This window comes from Agrilus planipennis, unplaced genomic scaffold (assembly GCF_000699045.2).
Source record: "Agrilus planipennis isolate EAB-ADULT unplaced genomic scaffold, Apla_2.0 scaffold190, whole genome shotgun sequence".
Taxonomy (NCBI): Eukaryota; Metazoa; Arthropoda; class Insecta; order Coleoptera; family Buprestidae; genus Agrilus; species Agrilus planipennis.
In genome coordinates this window covers 194,185-211,839 of record NW_020442444.1, presented here as the reverse complement: position 1 = coordinate 211,839, position 17,655 = coordinate 194,185, and the positions used below count along the sequence as shown (strand labels likewise).

The 17,655-nt window shown below is 34.0% G+C and overlaps 1 protein-coding gene across 4 annotated transcripts in view; it reads right to left on the bottom strand.

Moving 5' to 3' along the window:
* Positions 1-987: 987 nt before the first annotated feature.
* Positions 988-17,655, bottom strand: part of LOC108738318 (carnitine O-palmitoyltransferase 1, liver isoform) — a 58,774-nt gene continuing 42,106 nt past the window's right edge. For 2 of the 4 annotated variants that reach the window (XM_018471689.2, XM_018471690.2), the window contains 9 exons: positions 16,649-17,169; positions 11,699-11,903; positions 11,076-11,183; positions 10,970-10,995; positions 9,210-9,275; positions 5,822-6,000; positions 5,160-5,413; positions 4,786-5,097; positions 2,670-3,124 (listed from right to left, as the gene is read on the bottom strand). In XM_018471689.2, the coding sequence (XP_018327191.1) occupies positions 3,032-3,124; positions 4,786-5,097; positions 5,160-5,413; positions 5,822-6,000; positions 9,210-9,275; positions 10,970-10,995; positions 11,076-11,183; positions 11,699-11,903; positions 16,649-17,169 (1,764 nt within the window). In that variant the 3' untranslated portion in view covers positions 2,670-3,031. Of the gene's footprint in view, positions 1,328-2,669; positions 3,125-4,785; positions 5,098-5,159; positions 5,414-5,821; positions 6,001-8,974; positions 9,038-9,209; positions 9,276-10,969; positions 10,996-11,075; positions 11,184-11,698; positions 11,904-16,648; positions 17,170-17,655 lie in introns of those variants that run through there. The other 2 variants (XM_025980388.1, XM_018471691.2) reach the window with 2 other exon arrangements.

Below are 17,655 nucleotides of genomic sequence, written 5' to 3'. Positions count from 1 at the left end.
TATTACTGGAACATGCTTTTATACAGTAGTTGGCTAAAGTACTTAGGTAGCTCCTTTAAAATTGTAATTCCAAACAATGTGTATGTTCACAAACACCGAAACAAAAGTTTTTTAATTTTGTATAAGTATAAAGTATAATAATATATAAAAGTAAATTATGTTTAAATTTCATTGACAGTAACTAACTGAGTGGACCGCACGAAAAGCAGCGAACAACTAATACACTTAAACAACATTCCAGTTTTTCAGTACAGAATGATAATCTGATAACTTTTTATGACATTGAAAGACGTTGGTAAAGGTAGTTGTTTATCGCATTTTTCATACATACGATGTTCGAACTGTATAATGTACTACACAATAACGTGCGATACTATTTTCCTTGAAGTTCGAAAAAATATTTATTTAAAGCTAATAAAAATAAAACAAAGGAGTAAAAATTAAAAAAATATTAAATAATTCGAAGTGGTCTGTATTCTGTATTAAAAAAATATTGTTTTAAATAAATAACAAATGTTTTAGTTTGCCTGTTGAAATTCAAATTCATCTAATTACGTTACTTTTGTTAAAATACACTATTACATGTATTCGATAGTTTAATTATGCATATTTACAATGTATTTGGTTTTAATTTAAAAACAATAGTTACGTACTAAAATGATCTATTTAATCTTAAAGCTTGAAATACTTACCATTTCTTTTTAACATAATCCTTTTCCATTTTAATTGCTCATAAATTATATAGATAAGTAAATATACAATCAAATAAGTATTACTCTACAAGGTAATTGAAAGTAACTNGTAGGCTGTTCTAGTTTTAGAGAAATGCGAAGATTAGCTCAGGATAGGAAAGCGTAGAGGTACGTGTCCAACCAGTCTTAGGACTGACAACCTTATGATAGTGATGATGATGACTTACTTAAAAAAGCATGCCACATAAAATAAAAGGGAATTCTTTTCAGTAGGTACTGTTCCTTTATAGAAGACGCAGTATTGGAGTAACTAATTTTTTTTTATATTAACAACAGCAGTAACATAACTAATACAAAATCTTACCGTCTGTTTACTACTTCTCTTATTGGAAACATGGAAGAACAAAAGATTTTCTCCAGCAATGATGTAGGAAACACCATAACCATCATCCGCTACTGGTCCGAAGCCACCTCCTGCTGATATGCACTCCGGATTCTTTTCCAAATCCATTCGACTAGTTTGACCATGTGGCGTCTGGGAAGTCGACAATCTCCATGGTTCGCTAAGCACTTCCTTCAAGAATGGAGAGTCCACTTCCAAGTATTTTGAAACAACATACAAACAGAACAAATGCCTATCGATACTCAATAAAATTTAATATATTAAATAAATGCCTAAAGAACAGTTTTATACAGAGCAAGGGTCCTTAAAATGTATAGTAAACTTGGCAACGCTGTGCACATTCGCATGCATATCATAAGATACAGCCCATTTCTATTTGTTTGAATTGTGACCTTGAAGAAATCTGCGCGAAGATAGAAAGAATACACACTATGCGTGAACAAGACAGACATAGTCGGAACAAGCTTGAACGAGCAGAGCTCTCGATGGGCGATCTTAGGAGATCGGCTAGAACTGTACAGTACTAGACGTAAATATTTAGCAATTTCTTATAACAAAAATGTATATAAATTAACAATAGAAAACAAATCAAAAGTTCTATAGGTGTGTAGAGCGTTAAGTTAATTCACTTGTTATTATTTTTGGCTAAATATGCTTTTACATAAATTTTAACGAGGCAGTTTAAATAATTTTGCAAATGGTACTTCACACTTTTATCTAGCTCTCGCTCGATGATCGGTGAAGAAATGAGCTACGCAGACAAATATGATTGAATTTGGAAATATGCTACGGCGCATCTTAATAAAGGGAAGGGGCATATCTCCAACCAAACGAACAGTATACGTTTAGTTTCTCTAACGATGTGACCATTAGTTTGACCGGCGCAAAGTAGAAAAGAACAGCATTAGGCTAGAAAAGAAAGGAGACCACTCTCGGCCAAACTCTTAACCGGTGAGGAGCGTATAATACGTACAGTACTGCACGGAAAAATTTACCATTATATCCACTACAATTGCATTGCTCAAATGTGCTGTTATTGGTACCATTTACTACTGAAAATATCAACGAGAAGTTTATTTATATTTGAAGACATATTAGAGGCGTTAACGCTTGTCTTCGACTCGCACTACTAGTCATGATTGAACAAAACTTTTGGCAGGTACTGTATGAAAAAGTATGTTTAAAGAACAAGAGTCCAGTGTATAATGTGCTGTTTTCTCCCTACCTACGATTTTGCCAGTACGTATCCAAGACATTGGAAGGAACACATCGCTAGAGAAAGTAAACGAAGTATACGTGTTTATACGACATATCAATTGTGTACAAGTATACATACAGATCACGAATTCGTGAAGTGCGATGTTGCACTCCCTTAAAACCAAAAAAAAATAGCAAATTAAATCAATAACAATTACTTTATTCAATACTTTCACAAAAGGAATTCTAAAGAGTTTAAATCTTATCTTGTAAGCACAAATATATGTAATAGGTAATAAATTGCATTGATAGTTGCCTTTAACAAAGAAAAGAAAAATTCTTCTAATACAATATTAAAAGTATTTTGTATAAATTAATTTTTTTTTTAAAAACGTCCTCCACTTAAATATCAATAATATGTCAAGATATGTACAAATATTTTTGAGTAGAGCAGGTCACAATTATAAAACATCCATTTCCATATAAAAACACCACTCCATATACTATGTATTGAATCATAGCTGACATTCCTATAGATGTTTGTTTCATTATGTTTTTAAAAGGAAAAAGCTAAGGCACTAACAGTAGATGGTCGATATCTACCTATCTGCCATTATAAATTTGGTTAAATAGTTATTTTTAATTTGCATTTGTACTTAGAAATGGTTGTGGAACATCAGCCTTTTTTTATATTATTATTTTACAAATTAATATATTTACTAGTATAACGAGTTTTACTTTATGCCTTGCCATTTCCCAACGAATGATCTTCAAATAATCTCCTCATATCTGCCAGAGCTTTTTCGATATTTCTAGCAAAACGATGACAATCCTGAAAACAAACAATAATCTTCGATAAGATGCCAGACAGTTAAGAATTTTAAATACATTAAATGGTATTAACTTATACTCAATCTCTTTTTATTAATCATGCAATACAAATCCCTCTTTTATGATCAATCCGCGTTAAAAATTAAAACCGATAATATCCTTTCATGACTTAATCAATATAGAACTTATGCAGAAAAGAAAAATCAACCTGTTGAAGTGAAACTTCTTTGGGCTCGATGGGAGTAAAATCTCAAGGCCATGAAACGACACGTTCTGCAACGTTTTGTCTCGCGACGCGATAGACCATGAGAACAGAAAGGCGCGCATGCGCATATCGGTATTACAATCAGCTGTTAGTAACCGACATCTCATATATTATTGTATACTGTATATTCACTATACTATAGTGCTAAATTAGTGTTTTGGTTATATCTGTGCAATTATATTATAGTAAGTGTATTACACTTAATGTTTATTTAACAACAATTAATATTTATTTAGGAGGATAGGGTAACCATNATTATGTATCAATTCTAATTCCGTGTGGTTATTGATAGTTTACGGTTTCTTAAGCACTTGGAAAAATAAACGGAAGCGAAAAAAGATTGACCAATTGTTTGTTATTCAGTTACATAAAAACGTATTAAAGTAATACTCTTTAACTTAGACTAAAAATAAAATATGCTGGAAAACATAAATCTTGAAAATTCTCGTACTTTCTCTTTCACCAATCATTACTTATTCGTTATAAAAGTATAGAGATCGCCAAAGAAGTTTCGCTTCTTTCACGTGTACTGAGTTGCACCTGTTTTTTTTTTAACGGTACTTAAATACTGGTATGCAAGGGAAGATAAAGTAGGGAAAAAGAGAATATAAAGAAAGGAGGAGAAAAATTGGAGGAAGTGGCTGATTTTAGGTATCTAGGAAATCAGATAAGTCAGGATGGAAGTAGTAGGGATATAAAGCAGAGGATAGCGCAGGGTCGAGTCGCCTTCAAAATATAGAAGTCACTTGTATGCTCGCAAACGGTTAATTTAGAAATTTGAACCAGACTATTAAAGGTGAATGTTTGGAGCGCGGCGCCGTACGGGTGCGAAACATGAAATGAAAAGGTTAGGTTAGGTTGAGTGAGTGCAGCGGAAATGAAAAGGTTAGGTTAGGAAGGTTAGAAGCCGTCGAGATATGATGTTACAGGCGAATGATCAGGATACCGTGGATAGAGAAGGTTATGAAAGAATAGGAGAACAGAAGACTCTATGGAAGTCAATAAGAAATAGGCGAGATACGTTAATAGGACACCTTCTCAGGCAGGAAGATCTAGTCAGAGACACATTAGAGGCAGAAACGGAAGTTAGAAGAGGTAGAGATAGACCTAGATTAGATTACTGTTCGCTAATAGTTAAGGATGTAGGCTGTTCTAGTTTTAGAGAAATGCGAAGATTAGCTCAGGATAGGAAAGCGTAGAGGTACGTGTCCAACCAGTCTTAGGACTGACAACCTTATGATAGTGATGATGATGACTTACTTAAAAAAGCATGCCACATAAAATAAAAGGGAATTCTTTTCAGTAGGTACTGTTCCTTTATAGAAGACGCAGTATTGGAGTAACTAATTTTTTTTTATATTAACAACAGCAGTAACATAACTAATACAAAATCTTACCGTCTGTTTACTACTTCTCTTATTGGAAACATGGAAGAACAAAAGATTTTCTCCAGCAATGATGTAGGAAACACCATAACCATCATCCGCTACTGGTCCGAAGCCACCTCCTGCTGATATGCACTCCGGATTCTTTTCCAAATCCATTCGACTAGTTTGACCATGTGGCGTCTGGGAAGTCGACAATCTCCATGGTTCGCTAAGCACTTCCTTCAAGAATGGAGAGTCCACTTCCAAGTATTTTGAAACAACATACAAACAGAACAAATGCCTATCGATACCTTTGCCACACATGGCGTCCTGGTATAACAGCTGAAATAAAAAATAATATACGTATTTACATTTGAAATAGATTAATTACTTCGATCGCCTACCTGATGATGCTGGCACGCCTTTCTTAAAAGATTGATCCTTTCTTGGCTGGTAAACTTGGGATTCTCCATAGATTTGACCCAGGCTTCCGCTTCTATAGAACAAGGTCGAACAGTTTCAGTTCTTCCTTCCCTAAACAGCCTAGTCATGCTAGCCTCGTATGTTAAACTGAATTTTCCAGCATCTCTATAATATGCTAACTGTAAGCTCATCTGGATATAAGCATCTGGACTGACCCTACATTTTTTCATAAAACCTAAGACGAAATTAGACTTATTATTATTATTAATTTTAGTAAACCACCGCTGAATTAAAATAACTAAATATTCTGAAAATAAATTAAGAACAAATAAAACGGAAGTTAATCTTTAAATGATAGAATGGCAAATTATTAATAGATAATAATTTGTTACGGTAACGAGGTAATGAGGTAACTATTCCAAGTTACGATTCCAAAAATCTCAAATGATAATTGAAAATAAACCTAGCATTACATAAACACAAGAATAAAGTAATAAATAATATAATACAACTTTGATTTTTGGGGATTAATCTAATCTAATATTATACAGGTCCTTAAATTGACATTTCAAGGACACTCTCTTATTTATGCATTCAAATCGCGTTAACTTATTATGTACTTAAAACATATTTTAATAAATACCTTTGCCATAATGATCGTGAACATAAATTCTTAGGTCTAAGTCTGCAATAAGACTCTTGGCAGTGATTAAAGCATTATTAATGGCCTCTTGACATTCATACCGAATATCCCACTGAAGACGGGAAGGGGTAGGTGGTGTAAGTTCCGGTGTGCCAAGACAGTTTCCTTTTTCGTCGTATCTAATTTACAAGATATTATTTTATATATTCAGCAACAGATTAAAGTTTTTGCAAAACTTAATAAAATTAATTAACGCGTAAGATGAAAAATAATATTAATATATACTATGCAAGATTCAACACAAAATAATAAAGATTTAAAAAAGCATACTTAATTTTCTAATCAGGTAAAAATCATTTAATTTATGTAATATTAAAAGAATTGCGATTGGAAAATCAAAAAACGTGAACAGTTTAGATTACTAATAATCAATAATAAAGACCCCGCTTACGTAAAATGGCCCTGTGTCAAACTGTTTGAAGCTTTGGATTTTAGTAGTTCAAGACGAGTCGATCAAAAGTCACAATGAGCGCTAAGTCATAAAAAAACATCTTTTTGAAATACGGACCCTTAAAATTGCATACTTCCGTATGGACTTCCCAGGTACCTACTGTACGTACTGAATACGTTTAACTATACATATGTTGATATATTATACCTTTGTGTATTGCACGTTTCGGATGTGTTATGATTTCGGACCAGAGATGGTAAAGAACTCTGCATAAGTGTAGTACACCTTAATGTCACAGTGTACTTATGGGAAAAGCTGGTGTACTCAGGGCTATACACCTCATGAGTACACCAACTTGCCCTACCTACACTATGACGTTGAGGTATACCACACCTTTACTCATTACCATCCTTGGCCCGAAACCATGACACCTCCATAATATGCAATACACACCAATACGAGGTCTAAACAAAAAGGAAAGGTCTTACTCCAACTATCCAAAACAGTTTAATGCGACGACGCATTCAGAATGTTGACTGCGGCACCTGGTGAAGCTACCTTGGACCGAAGCAACGTTTATCGGCGGTAAAAAATGTTCTCAGAAGGCCGAGAAGATGTGAACGATGAAAGAGTGTGCCGGCATGTCCGAGCACGTCAACAACAGACGAAAACATTAATGAAATGAAGAAAATAGTATTGACCAATCGTTAAATCACCGTTAGAGAAGTTGCTGAGGACCTAAACATATCGATTGACTCCTGTCATTCGATTTTTGCCAGTGATTTAGGAATAAGCCGAGTCGCCGCGAAATTCGTACCAAAATTGCTCAATTTCGACCAAAAACAGCATTGCATTAACATTGCTAAGGAGCTTCTGGACTGCGACGATCCAAATTTGCTCCAGAGGGTCATAACTAGTGTTATGACGTGGGATCCAACGCCCAATTCCAAAGCAATTCGCCAGAAACACCCGGATTTGTGGAAGAACAAAAAATTGGTTTTTGCACTGATGACTTTTTCTTGTTCCCGAAACTGAAGAGGCCCATAAAAGCACGATTAGGGAGATAAAGACGGCATAGAAGGGGGAGCTTAGCAAGATTACAAAAATGATTTTTTGAAGTGTTTGGAGAATTGGAAAAACCGTTGGCACAAGTTAATAATATCTAGTGGGGATTACCTTAAAGGGGACAAAATAGATAATTTTTGAAAAAACACAAAATTCGCGATACTTTTTGAACAGACCTCGTATACTATTTACGTATTCAATACGTATAGTATATACCTATAATAATAGATATAATTATACCCTGGAGGTCCTTACGGAAGAAAGCAATTTTAAGGGGACATACGAGTTTTTACGACTTAGCGCCTATTGAGACTTGATTTACACGTCGAGAACTACGAAAATCTAAAGTTTCAACGAGTCTAAAAAAAGGGCCATTTTACGAAGGAATAATATAGCGGAATCCTTCATAATAAAACGTTTAAAAAAATCGTATTGTGTTACTAAAAAGATATACGTATCATACAATTTTGTTTGTTATTGTACCTTGCAAATTAAATTAATACAAAATAGTCCTTAGAATTAGTAGTTAGTAGCCGATATATACCCACACTTTTGATACAGCATTTGAATTAAATTTTACAACGACAATTGAGACCTTACAAAAGAGGTAAAAAATCAGCAAAGCATTAATTCACTGTGCAAGCATGAATACTGGCAAATAAAAAACTTAATAACTAAGCAATTAGTGATGAATATGTACAAAGATGTAGCAATAATGAATTAAATAGGTACTTAATGATTATGACTTCGTTTGCAATAGTTATTTATGTACTTAAAAATAAACTGAATGAAATAAAAACTAAAACCGAGTTAATTGTGAATAAATTGGAGGGGATTAAACCAGCAAATAAATTTAACCGTAATTATATGGACAATAATTATAAGAATAACAGATTAATTTGTTTTTGTTTAAAAAAAAAACAAGAATAGGTACACATTGTGTTAATTTTGGGGAAGTTAGATAACAAAATATAATGTTCTTAATATAAAAAAAATGATTCAGAACATTATCTCATCTCAATATCTAATTATAACAGAAAAATATAAAGTTGTTGGCAGTACATCGCCATCTACTGATATTTACTGTGAACTATAGTATAATAGAATAAAAATAAGTCGAAGTGGTCTGTATTCTGTCGAAACTGCGAGACGTGGATCGCGATTTCGATCTTTTTGGATCTCATCAGCGCGTCGCAGGCAGCTCCGACAGAACACAGACCAACTTTTACCTGCTGCCTTAACAGCGCGTTTTAGAAAATACGACAAATGGCGCTGTAAACGCCATCTGTAGTACAGTGCTACATTTTAGGATTACGTATGCTTCAACAAGGTCCATTTAAATATATGGATATCTACTTGCTGAACTATACTATACTTCATGAACTATAGTATTTTCAATGTTTGCCTTTTGAATTTGCTACCAAATTAATACGAAGCATTTCGTCCGTAATTTATCAAAACTATTAGACGTGGAAAACTTAAAATTTTTCCTTTTATTATTAATTGGAATTTAATATAGAGTTTTATATAGACAATAAAAGGTGGAAATGGTTAAACTTATTTGCCATTTAAATAATTAGTTTGCTGAATTTGTTTTGGCAAAAGGGTGTCAACCAGTCAAAAAGTAAAATAATTACCGATCGTCCTTGTCAGCAAGGATTATATACTCAGCCAAATGAGCAACGATGGCAGCATCACCCCTGAAGATATAAACCAACAACCATAAATTAAAACCGAAACCAAGATAAAACAGAAATAAAGCAAAATATAAAGAGCGACAGCAAAAACTGCTATAGCATAACACCTGGACCTCCAAAAATGTACATCTACAGACATTTCACATTGAAAAATAAATTGTATAACAAGAATTACCGCGCCTGAAGGACATCGTCGTAAATAACTTCCTCCCACATGTGAGACATGATAGCAGCATCACCCCTGTAAAATATTACAAACATCCAAAACAAAATAAAAAAATTCAATATAATTTCACACTGAAACGAAAAACTGTAATAACAAAGTTGAATTGTCGAAATACGTAAATACAATTTAATAATAAAAACATTAGATACTAATTACAAAGTGTATTTCATGTATTCCATTTTTGAAAAAACTAATGCTGAAAAAAAGTAATGTGACAACAAGTTTATCATAAGAAAGTGTGTTAAAACACGTGAATTACGCTTTTCTTGCACAACTAAAATGTAATTGTTACTGTGAATTTTGTATATCAAATATAACTGTGTATATTAATTATTTCTTCAACAAATTTCAAATTTGATTAATTAATTTAATTAATTATGGTCACTTCAGTTTAATTTTGTAGGTTTTGGATTATCAAGTCAAAATGTTTTAATTTATTATTTATTACTGGAAAAAAAAAATCTATCAACCCACAGGTAGGTAACAAACACTGCTGGTATGTTATCTCTCTATGTTATAAAGTACAACGAACGTTACGACTAACCGAGCGGCATGGCCTAGAGGTTTACACCTTTGCTTAGCATTCGGGAGGACGCCGGTTCGATTCCGGGTCCATTTGCCAAGTTTTTCTGTGGTTTTCTTGGATCACTTAGGCAAATTCAGTAATGTTCCACAATGTTCCAATCTTTCATTCTCTTCCGTCTTCATTTCATCCGTCTCATCTTACTCATCCGAACCACCACCCACCCATTCCCACAATTCCTGAAAGGAGGTTGAAGAGGGCCTTCCGGCGTAGTCCGGAGGGGCTGTCCGCCCACCAGCATTATTGGCTAGTGGGAATGAAACACTCAAAAGTTTTTACTAGCCGAAAAATACAAGGGTATCTTTCTCTTCCTTGTGGCAGATATATGGGTTAGTAGATTTATTGTTCTAATAATAAATAATAAAGTAAAAGATTTACTATTTTCACTTTATAATCCAAAACCGGCAAAATTAAACCAAAACGACTATAAAGGTCGCAATTTACGTATCCTTAAGTCTATAAAAAAATTAAATTCTTAGATTAAAAAATTGTAACTGCCAGAATTTCTGTTAGATTAAAAGGACTATTCAAAAAGAGAAAATGTCACGACACACCGACGTTTCGCTTTATGGTGTTAAAGCTTCTTTAGGGTAGATTAAAACAGATCAAAAATAAAGTGTCTAAGAGTTGTCGAAAGTTAAAATAATTTAAATACAACATTTTTTACCCCTTAAATTGCTTGAATAATCCTATTAATATATATTAGGGCAAGAAATACAGAGGCCTATTTAATTAATAATGTTGGTGATTGAATACACTGCTTAAATAGCTGATTCCGGACACTTTTTCCCTTCCCTAGCTAAAATAGACTATCAGTCGACGCAACGTAGTCGACTGGGATAAAATTTGCACAACCTCGACACAAAACAGCGCCTATAGTGGTGGCCATTGCGTTATATATGAATACATTAATAATGTAGTATTAAATGAGAATATCATAATTTTATTGGAGATAAATTATAAGAATAACAGATTAATTTGTTTTTGTTNAAATATATGAAATATTTGCAATTTTTCATAAGTAAAAAAAAACAACCTAATAGAATTCAGTTATTATGACGAATAAGGATAATTAAGGATGAAACAAAAAAAAATCAGTTTCTTAAAAATATAACTTTTCACTTACCATGAATGCTCTGCATTGAATCCAATCTGAAACAAAGAAAAAAAAATATAGAAAAAGTTAATCAGTAGATTATTAAATCGAATAAAAACTAAGTTTATGTACTTACTCTGCCATTCTTTCCAATGCATAACGTGAAAGACTTATCAAACCACCTATCGTATCCTTTACCATGAAGAAGTGTTTTCCCATATTTATCCAGTTTACTTGGATCTTTCTGTAACGATAGAAAAAATAAGAATAAAGTATTATATGTTTCTAAAACATAAACTAATCTGCGTTTTAGAAAATACTACAAATGACGCAGTAAACGCCATCTGTAGGACGATACTACATTTTAGGATTACGTATGAATATAGACCACTTCGAATTATTTTATTCGATTAAGCTAACGTGCCTATCACGTTGAGCTTGGCTACGCCGGGATTCGTTTTCAGCAAGTAGATATCCACACAAGTGGACCTTGTTGAAGTATACGTAATCCTAAAATATAGCATCGTGCTACAGATGGCGTTTACTGCGCCATTTGTAGTATTTTCTAAAACGCACTATTAAGACAGCAAGTAAAAGTTGGTCTGTGTTCTGTCAGAGCTACCTGCGACGCGCTGATGAGATCTAAGAAGATCGAAATCGCGATCCGCGTCTGGCAGTTTCGACAGAATACAGACCACTTCGAATTATATTTTATAAACTAATCTTTTCAATATACATAAATTAATTAATAATAATTACCGGGTCATATACATAATCTTCATCATCCAAGGCAACCACAAAAGCGGCCTTTTCAATTAAATCTAGTGACTGTTTATTAATTCCTCGGCTGAAGAAATGCCTTCGGGCATTGGCCCAGGAAGTTCTTTCTGAAGCTGTAAGCGCTGCTAACTTCTCTTCACCTTTCTGAGGTTCAGTTTCATCGTTCAAAATTTGTTGCATTTGTCTGAAATAAATATAAATATAATAAATACAACTGATAACGATTAAAGAATCCCATGAACCCAACTACATTTTATTGTAATAAATTGCGAGACTACATAAAACTCACTTTTATTGTATTTTCTTTGAATTTTTCTTTTTCTTGTCTTTCTCTTACAGGTATTTTGTATTTTACTTTATCAACTGTTATATATATTAATACAATCGTAACTTTTGTTGCTGTTGACTGTTACAATTAAATTAAATATTTGTGAACGGTTTTTAAAATTAATATTTATTTAGGAGGATAGGGTAACCATAAGGAAAGATGTGGAAGTCGCAAACGGTTAGGGAGAGGCTTTCTAGCTGACATGTAATTTTATATAAATTAATACTTTTTATTGATTTATTATTTCTTAATTGCTGTTACAAGTACTATTATCATGCTACATTCTTTTCTTATTTTACGTATAATACGTTGGCCTATGAAACATCAGCAAATAGTAATTTACACGCCACTGAGTGATTACAGATTGTGAATAAAATTGCAAGTTGTGCAACAGGCTCTGCTTCCAGCTTTTAACGGAAATTTATTCGAATAGTTTCGCTTGTATTGTCATTTCATAGTAATTTTCAAATAATATTACTTTAGAAAGTAAATTAAAAATACAGAAGAAAAAGTACTTAGGGAACGATAAGATCAGATAAGTCAGGACGAAAGGAGTAGTAGGGATATAAAGCAGAGGATAGCGCAGGGTCGAGTTGCCTTCAATAAAAAGAAGTCACTTCTATGCTCGCGAACGGTTAATTTAGAAATTCCAAAAAGGTTGTTAAAGGTGTATGTTTAGAGCACGGCGTTGTACGGGTGCGAAACATGGACAGTGGGCGCGGCGGGAAAAGGTTAGAAGCGTTCGAAATGTGGTGTTATAGGCGGATGATGAGGATATCGTGGGTAGAAAAGGTTAGAAATGAAGAGGTATTAGAAAGAATAGGAGAACAGAGGACTCTACGGAAGTCAATAACAAATAGGCGAGATAGGTTAGTAGGACACTTTCTCAGGCATGAAGGTCCAGTCAGAGACATATTAGAGGCAGAAACAGGAGTTACGTGGGGTATAGGAAGACCTAAATTAGATTACTGTTCGCCAATCGTTAAGGATGTGGAATGTTCTACTTTTAGAGAAATGCGAAGATTAGCTCAGGATAGGAAAGAGTGGAGGTGCGTGTCCAGTCAGTCGACCTTATGATGATGATGATGATGGTAACCAATAACTTTCGTTTGGACGACTATTTATAGAAACCAAATATGAATACCGTTCTATGTAAACGTTTCATTTTTTTTTTAATTTCAATTTATATGGTTTGCAAATACTAACGTCAAAACTGGTGATACGTGATTCATTATTTTTCAGAACGCAGATAAGGGAAACACGTAATGCGTGAATATTTTTAGAATTACTTGCACTTCCGTAAAAATTTAGTGTCAACATTTAAATACCGTCTATATCTTATTATGAAATTCAAAATTGATAAATACGTAGTAAAAATATTCTTTACATTTGCTTGACAACATAAATTACACTTATTAAAAGTTACTAGTTTGGCGCATTTTTAAAATACAGGAATGTGGAAAAAACACATTCTTAAAAAGAATAACAGTTTAGGAAATGCATAAAAGATTCCAGTAGGTGCCTTGGAATTACTTTACATACTTTAGTTTGCAAAATTACTCTAACCAATTCTATTGCGATTGAAAACACCTACGGTCTTGCATATACGAGGGTGGATTGATAAGTTTCCGGCCTAACCAAGAGATGACGCCACTAGGCCTACCTTGAGGTGACATTCTATAGTACCATCCTTGGATAGCTTGTAGCTATAGTTTCAGCCCGATCTCCTTGCTAGTGTAGGTTTGACAGCACGCTGAACAAGACGCCTCTGTGGTTTTCGTAAAAATGGAAAAGCAGGAAAATCGTGCTGTCATCAAATACTTTTATTTGAAGGGGTTAACGCCGAAGGAAATTAAAAAAGAGATGGACTCAACACTGGGGACATCCTCCCCGTCATATTCAACCGTTAAGCAGTGGGTTTCCGAGTTTAAAAAGGGTCGTGTGAGCACCTCTGATGGGCCTCGCTCAGGACGCCCCGTTGAGGTCACAACTCCAGATATGATCGAAAAAATTCATCAAATAGTGCTGGGAGACCGCAGATTGAAAGTGCGTGAGATAGCTGAGACCTGTAAGATGTCATATGAACGTGTGCAACATATTTTGCACCAACATTTGCATATGGAAAAGCTCTGTGCAAGATGGGTGCCGCGTTTGCTAACAGTCGACCAAAAATTGATTCGAAAAAACATTTCTACCGCAAATTTGTCATTGTATAAGCGTAATCCAAGCGAATTTTTGCGTCGATTCGTAACCGTTGACGAAACGTGGGTCCACCACTACACTCCTGAAACCAAAGAACAGTCTAAACAGTGGATTGGACCAGGGGAACCAACTCCAAAGAAGGCAAAAACAATTTTTTCGGCGAACAAGGTTATGGCTACTGTTTTTTGGGATGCAAGAGGTATTATATACATTGATTACCTTGCAAAGGGTAATACTATCACTGGTCAATACTACGCAGACTTATTGCAACGTTTGAGCCACGAGGTGAAAATTAAACGACCTCATCTGGCGAAGAAAAAAATCTTGTTTCATCACGATAACGCACCAGCGCACACGTCAATCGTTGCGACGGCTAAAATCAACGATCTAAAGTTTGAATTGATGCCGCACCCTCCTTACTCTCCAGACCTAGCCCCGAGTGACTATTTTCTGTTCCCTAATCTCAAAAAATGGCTTGGCGGTAAGAGATTTGCGGACAATGAAGAAGTAATCGAAGCTGTAAATGGTTATTTTGAGGAGCTTGACGAATCAGTCTATAAAGATGGCATTAATAGACTGGAACACCGCTATGAGAAATGTATCAGCCTTGGAGATTATGTTGAGAAATAAAAAAAAAAAATTTTTAAAAACCTTGTTTTTCTTGGTCAGGCCGGAAACTTATCAATCCACCCTCGTAAGTGTAAAACAATCTTGTTATTCTTACAAAATAAAGTATGTACATAACTTACAGTTAGGAAAGCATCTGGAAATAATTTTAACAACTATTCCACATTATTAGAAATTTCGGGCAGTCCCTTGGGGTTACAACGAAAGATACGGCGAATGGTCAAGCCTCCTTTTAGTAATCGTGCAATTAGGTGAGGGGATGGTTGAGTTGAGAAAAATGAAACGGAAAAAATGAAGGCAGAATAGGGTAAAAAAAAACTATGAAATATTAATCCTTCAGCCTTTGTCTAAATGATCGAAGAAAACCACAGAAAAACATGGATCAAGACAGACGGACTCGGAATCGAACCGGTGTCCCCCCGAAGGCTACGCAACGGTCTATTATCAATAACAAACGACAACTATCGATAATTATCAAATATATCGATAGTTGTCGATATATCGAAGCAGATATTGATAGTTATCAGCTGGTAATATTGTTATCAATATATCGATACCGATAATTATCGATAATTATAGATATAAGCTTCGATATATCGACAACTATCGATATATTCGAAGCTGGTAATATTGTTATCAATATATCGATACCGATAATTATCGATAATTATAGATATAAGCTTCGATATATCGACAACTATCGATATATTCGATAATTATCGGTAGTTATAGGTCCAGTCAGAGACATATTAGAGGCGTTAACGCTTGTCTTCGACTCGCACTACTAGTCATGATTGAACAAAACTTTTGGCAGGTACTGTATGAAAAAGTATGTTTAAAGAACAAGAGTCCAGTGTATAATGTGCTGTTTTCTCCCTACCTACGATTTTGCCAGTACGTATCCAAGACATTGGAAGGAACACATCGCTAGAGAAAGTAAACGAAGTATACGTGTTTATACGACATATCAATTGTGTACAAGTATACATACAGATCACGAATTCGTGAAGTGCGATGTTGCACTCCCTTAAAACCAAAAAAAAATAGCAAATTAAATCAATAACAATTACTTTATTCAATACTTTCACAAAAGGAATTCTAAAGAGTTTAAATCTTATCTTGTAAGCACAAATATATGTAATAGGTAATAAATTGCATTGATAGTTGCCTTTAACAAAGAAAAGAAAAATTCTTCTAATACAATATTAAAAGTATTTTGTATAAATTAATTTTTTTTTTAAAAANAGTAGTATAAAAAGGTATTATTATTAAAGAAAGTAAGTCTCTGTCTTTGTGTCAAAGTGAGTCTTTGTTTAAGAACAGTATCGTTTTAATTACGTTGAATAAAACTTTATTGCTGTTTTATCAAACCCCTCTGTCCTGTTTCCCAATGATTCCGATTTTTATTATTCAAAGTTTTTATTAATGACTACAGCCAACTCTTCTACGTTAAACATATTTCAGCTGTGTGACTTAGAGCAGGGGTTGACAAGTAATTTTAGGTGAGGTCCGGATATTTTTAGCAAATTTTTATCGGGGCCCTGAAAAAAACGTATTTCTCCCTCCAAAAAATAATGAGGGTGGCGTTTTAATCCCAAACATTCTTTGTTATCTACAGAAAAATATTTTTTAAACAGTTTATTTGAATAATTTACTTTCAAAAAATTTTTTGAGGTCCAGTTTTGACCTTGCGCAGTCCGGTCCTGGACTGCGTTGCTCTAGTTCCTACTTCCTACCTACTATAAAGATTATTATATAAAAAATTTACTTACATTTGAATTTCACATGGCTTTAATATCCTTCCTTTGTATATCACAACTTTGAAAAATCGTCCCTTATGATAAACAACGATGTGGTTTGAATCTAAGAGGTGCTGAATCTTGTCCGTTTCAACACCAGGAAGTCTAGTGGTATTAAAAACTCTTTCGTACTGGGAAGAACATAAGGGTACGATTCCCTGGATAAGAATTGGTTCCAGTTCTTGTCTTTCAATAAGACGTCTGACAATGAGACATGAGTAAATAGCAGAAGCAGCTCTTGCAGCCTGATTCGTTGTCGGGTGCATTAATATGGCGTCGATTCCGTAAAAATTCGAATTGATCATTAACGGAGATCGACTGCGTAAGTAGACGTATTCTTCCCACCAGTCAGAAACATAATTGGTTGACCACCAGGATTTCAACCACAAATAGAATTGGAGTTTTTTACCAATACCATTTTCAAATTCTCGCGCTAACTGCTCCATCCGATGGTAGTTGTCATCGTCCAATAAGGGTCGCACACTTCGTAAGTACTACAAAATAAAAATTGATTACAAACCTATTTTTAATTGCCTCTTTTGTACGTAATAGTACTTTGCAGCATTTCATCATGAAAAATATAATTATAGTCACTATAAACACATCATTGTAAAATTAAGGATTTCGTACAAATTCAAAAAAACAATTAAAGATAAGTTCATTTGTTTAAAAAGATGGTAAAGGTATAGATGGTGGGGGGATCGAAAGAGGAGATCTCCCCCACCACTGTACCATAAAAAGTTCGTGGAATATGCCAATTTTTATACATTTCTAGGCATGTAAATATTTATATAGTCATTCTTAAACAATATTCAAAGGTAAAACTAATGAAAAATACATAAAAATATTGAGAAAGTTATATAAAACATTATTTAAATATCTTTATCAATAGGGTAGGTTAGGTTAGGTTAGGTTATCGGGTTTTGTTCAAGTGACCACCCTCTTTCGATCCCCCACCTCCACCCGCTTGAAAATATTTT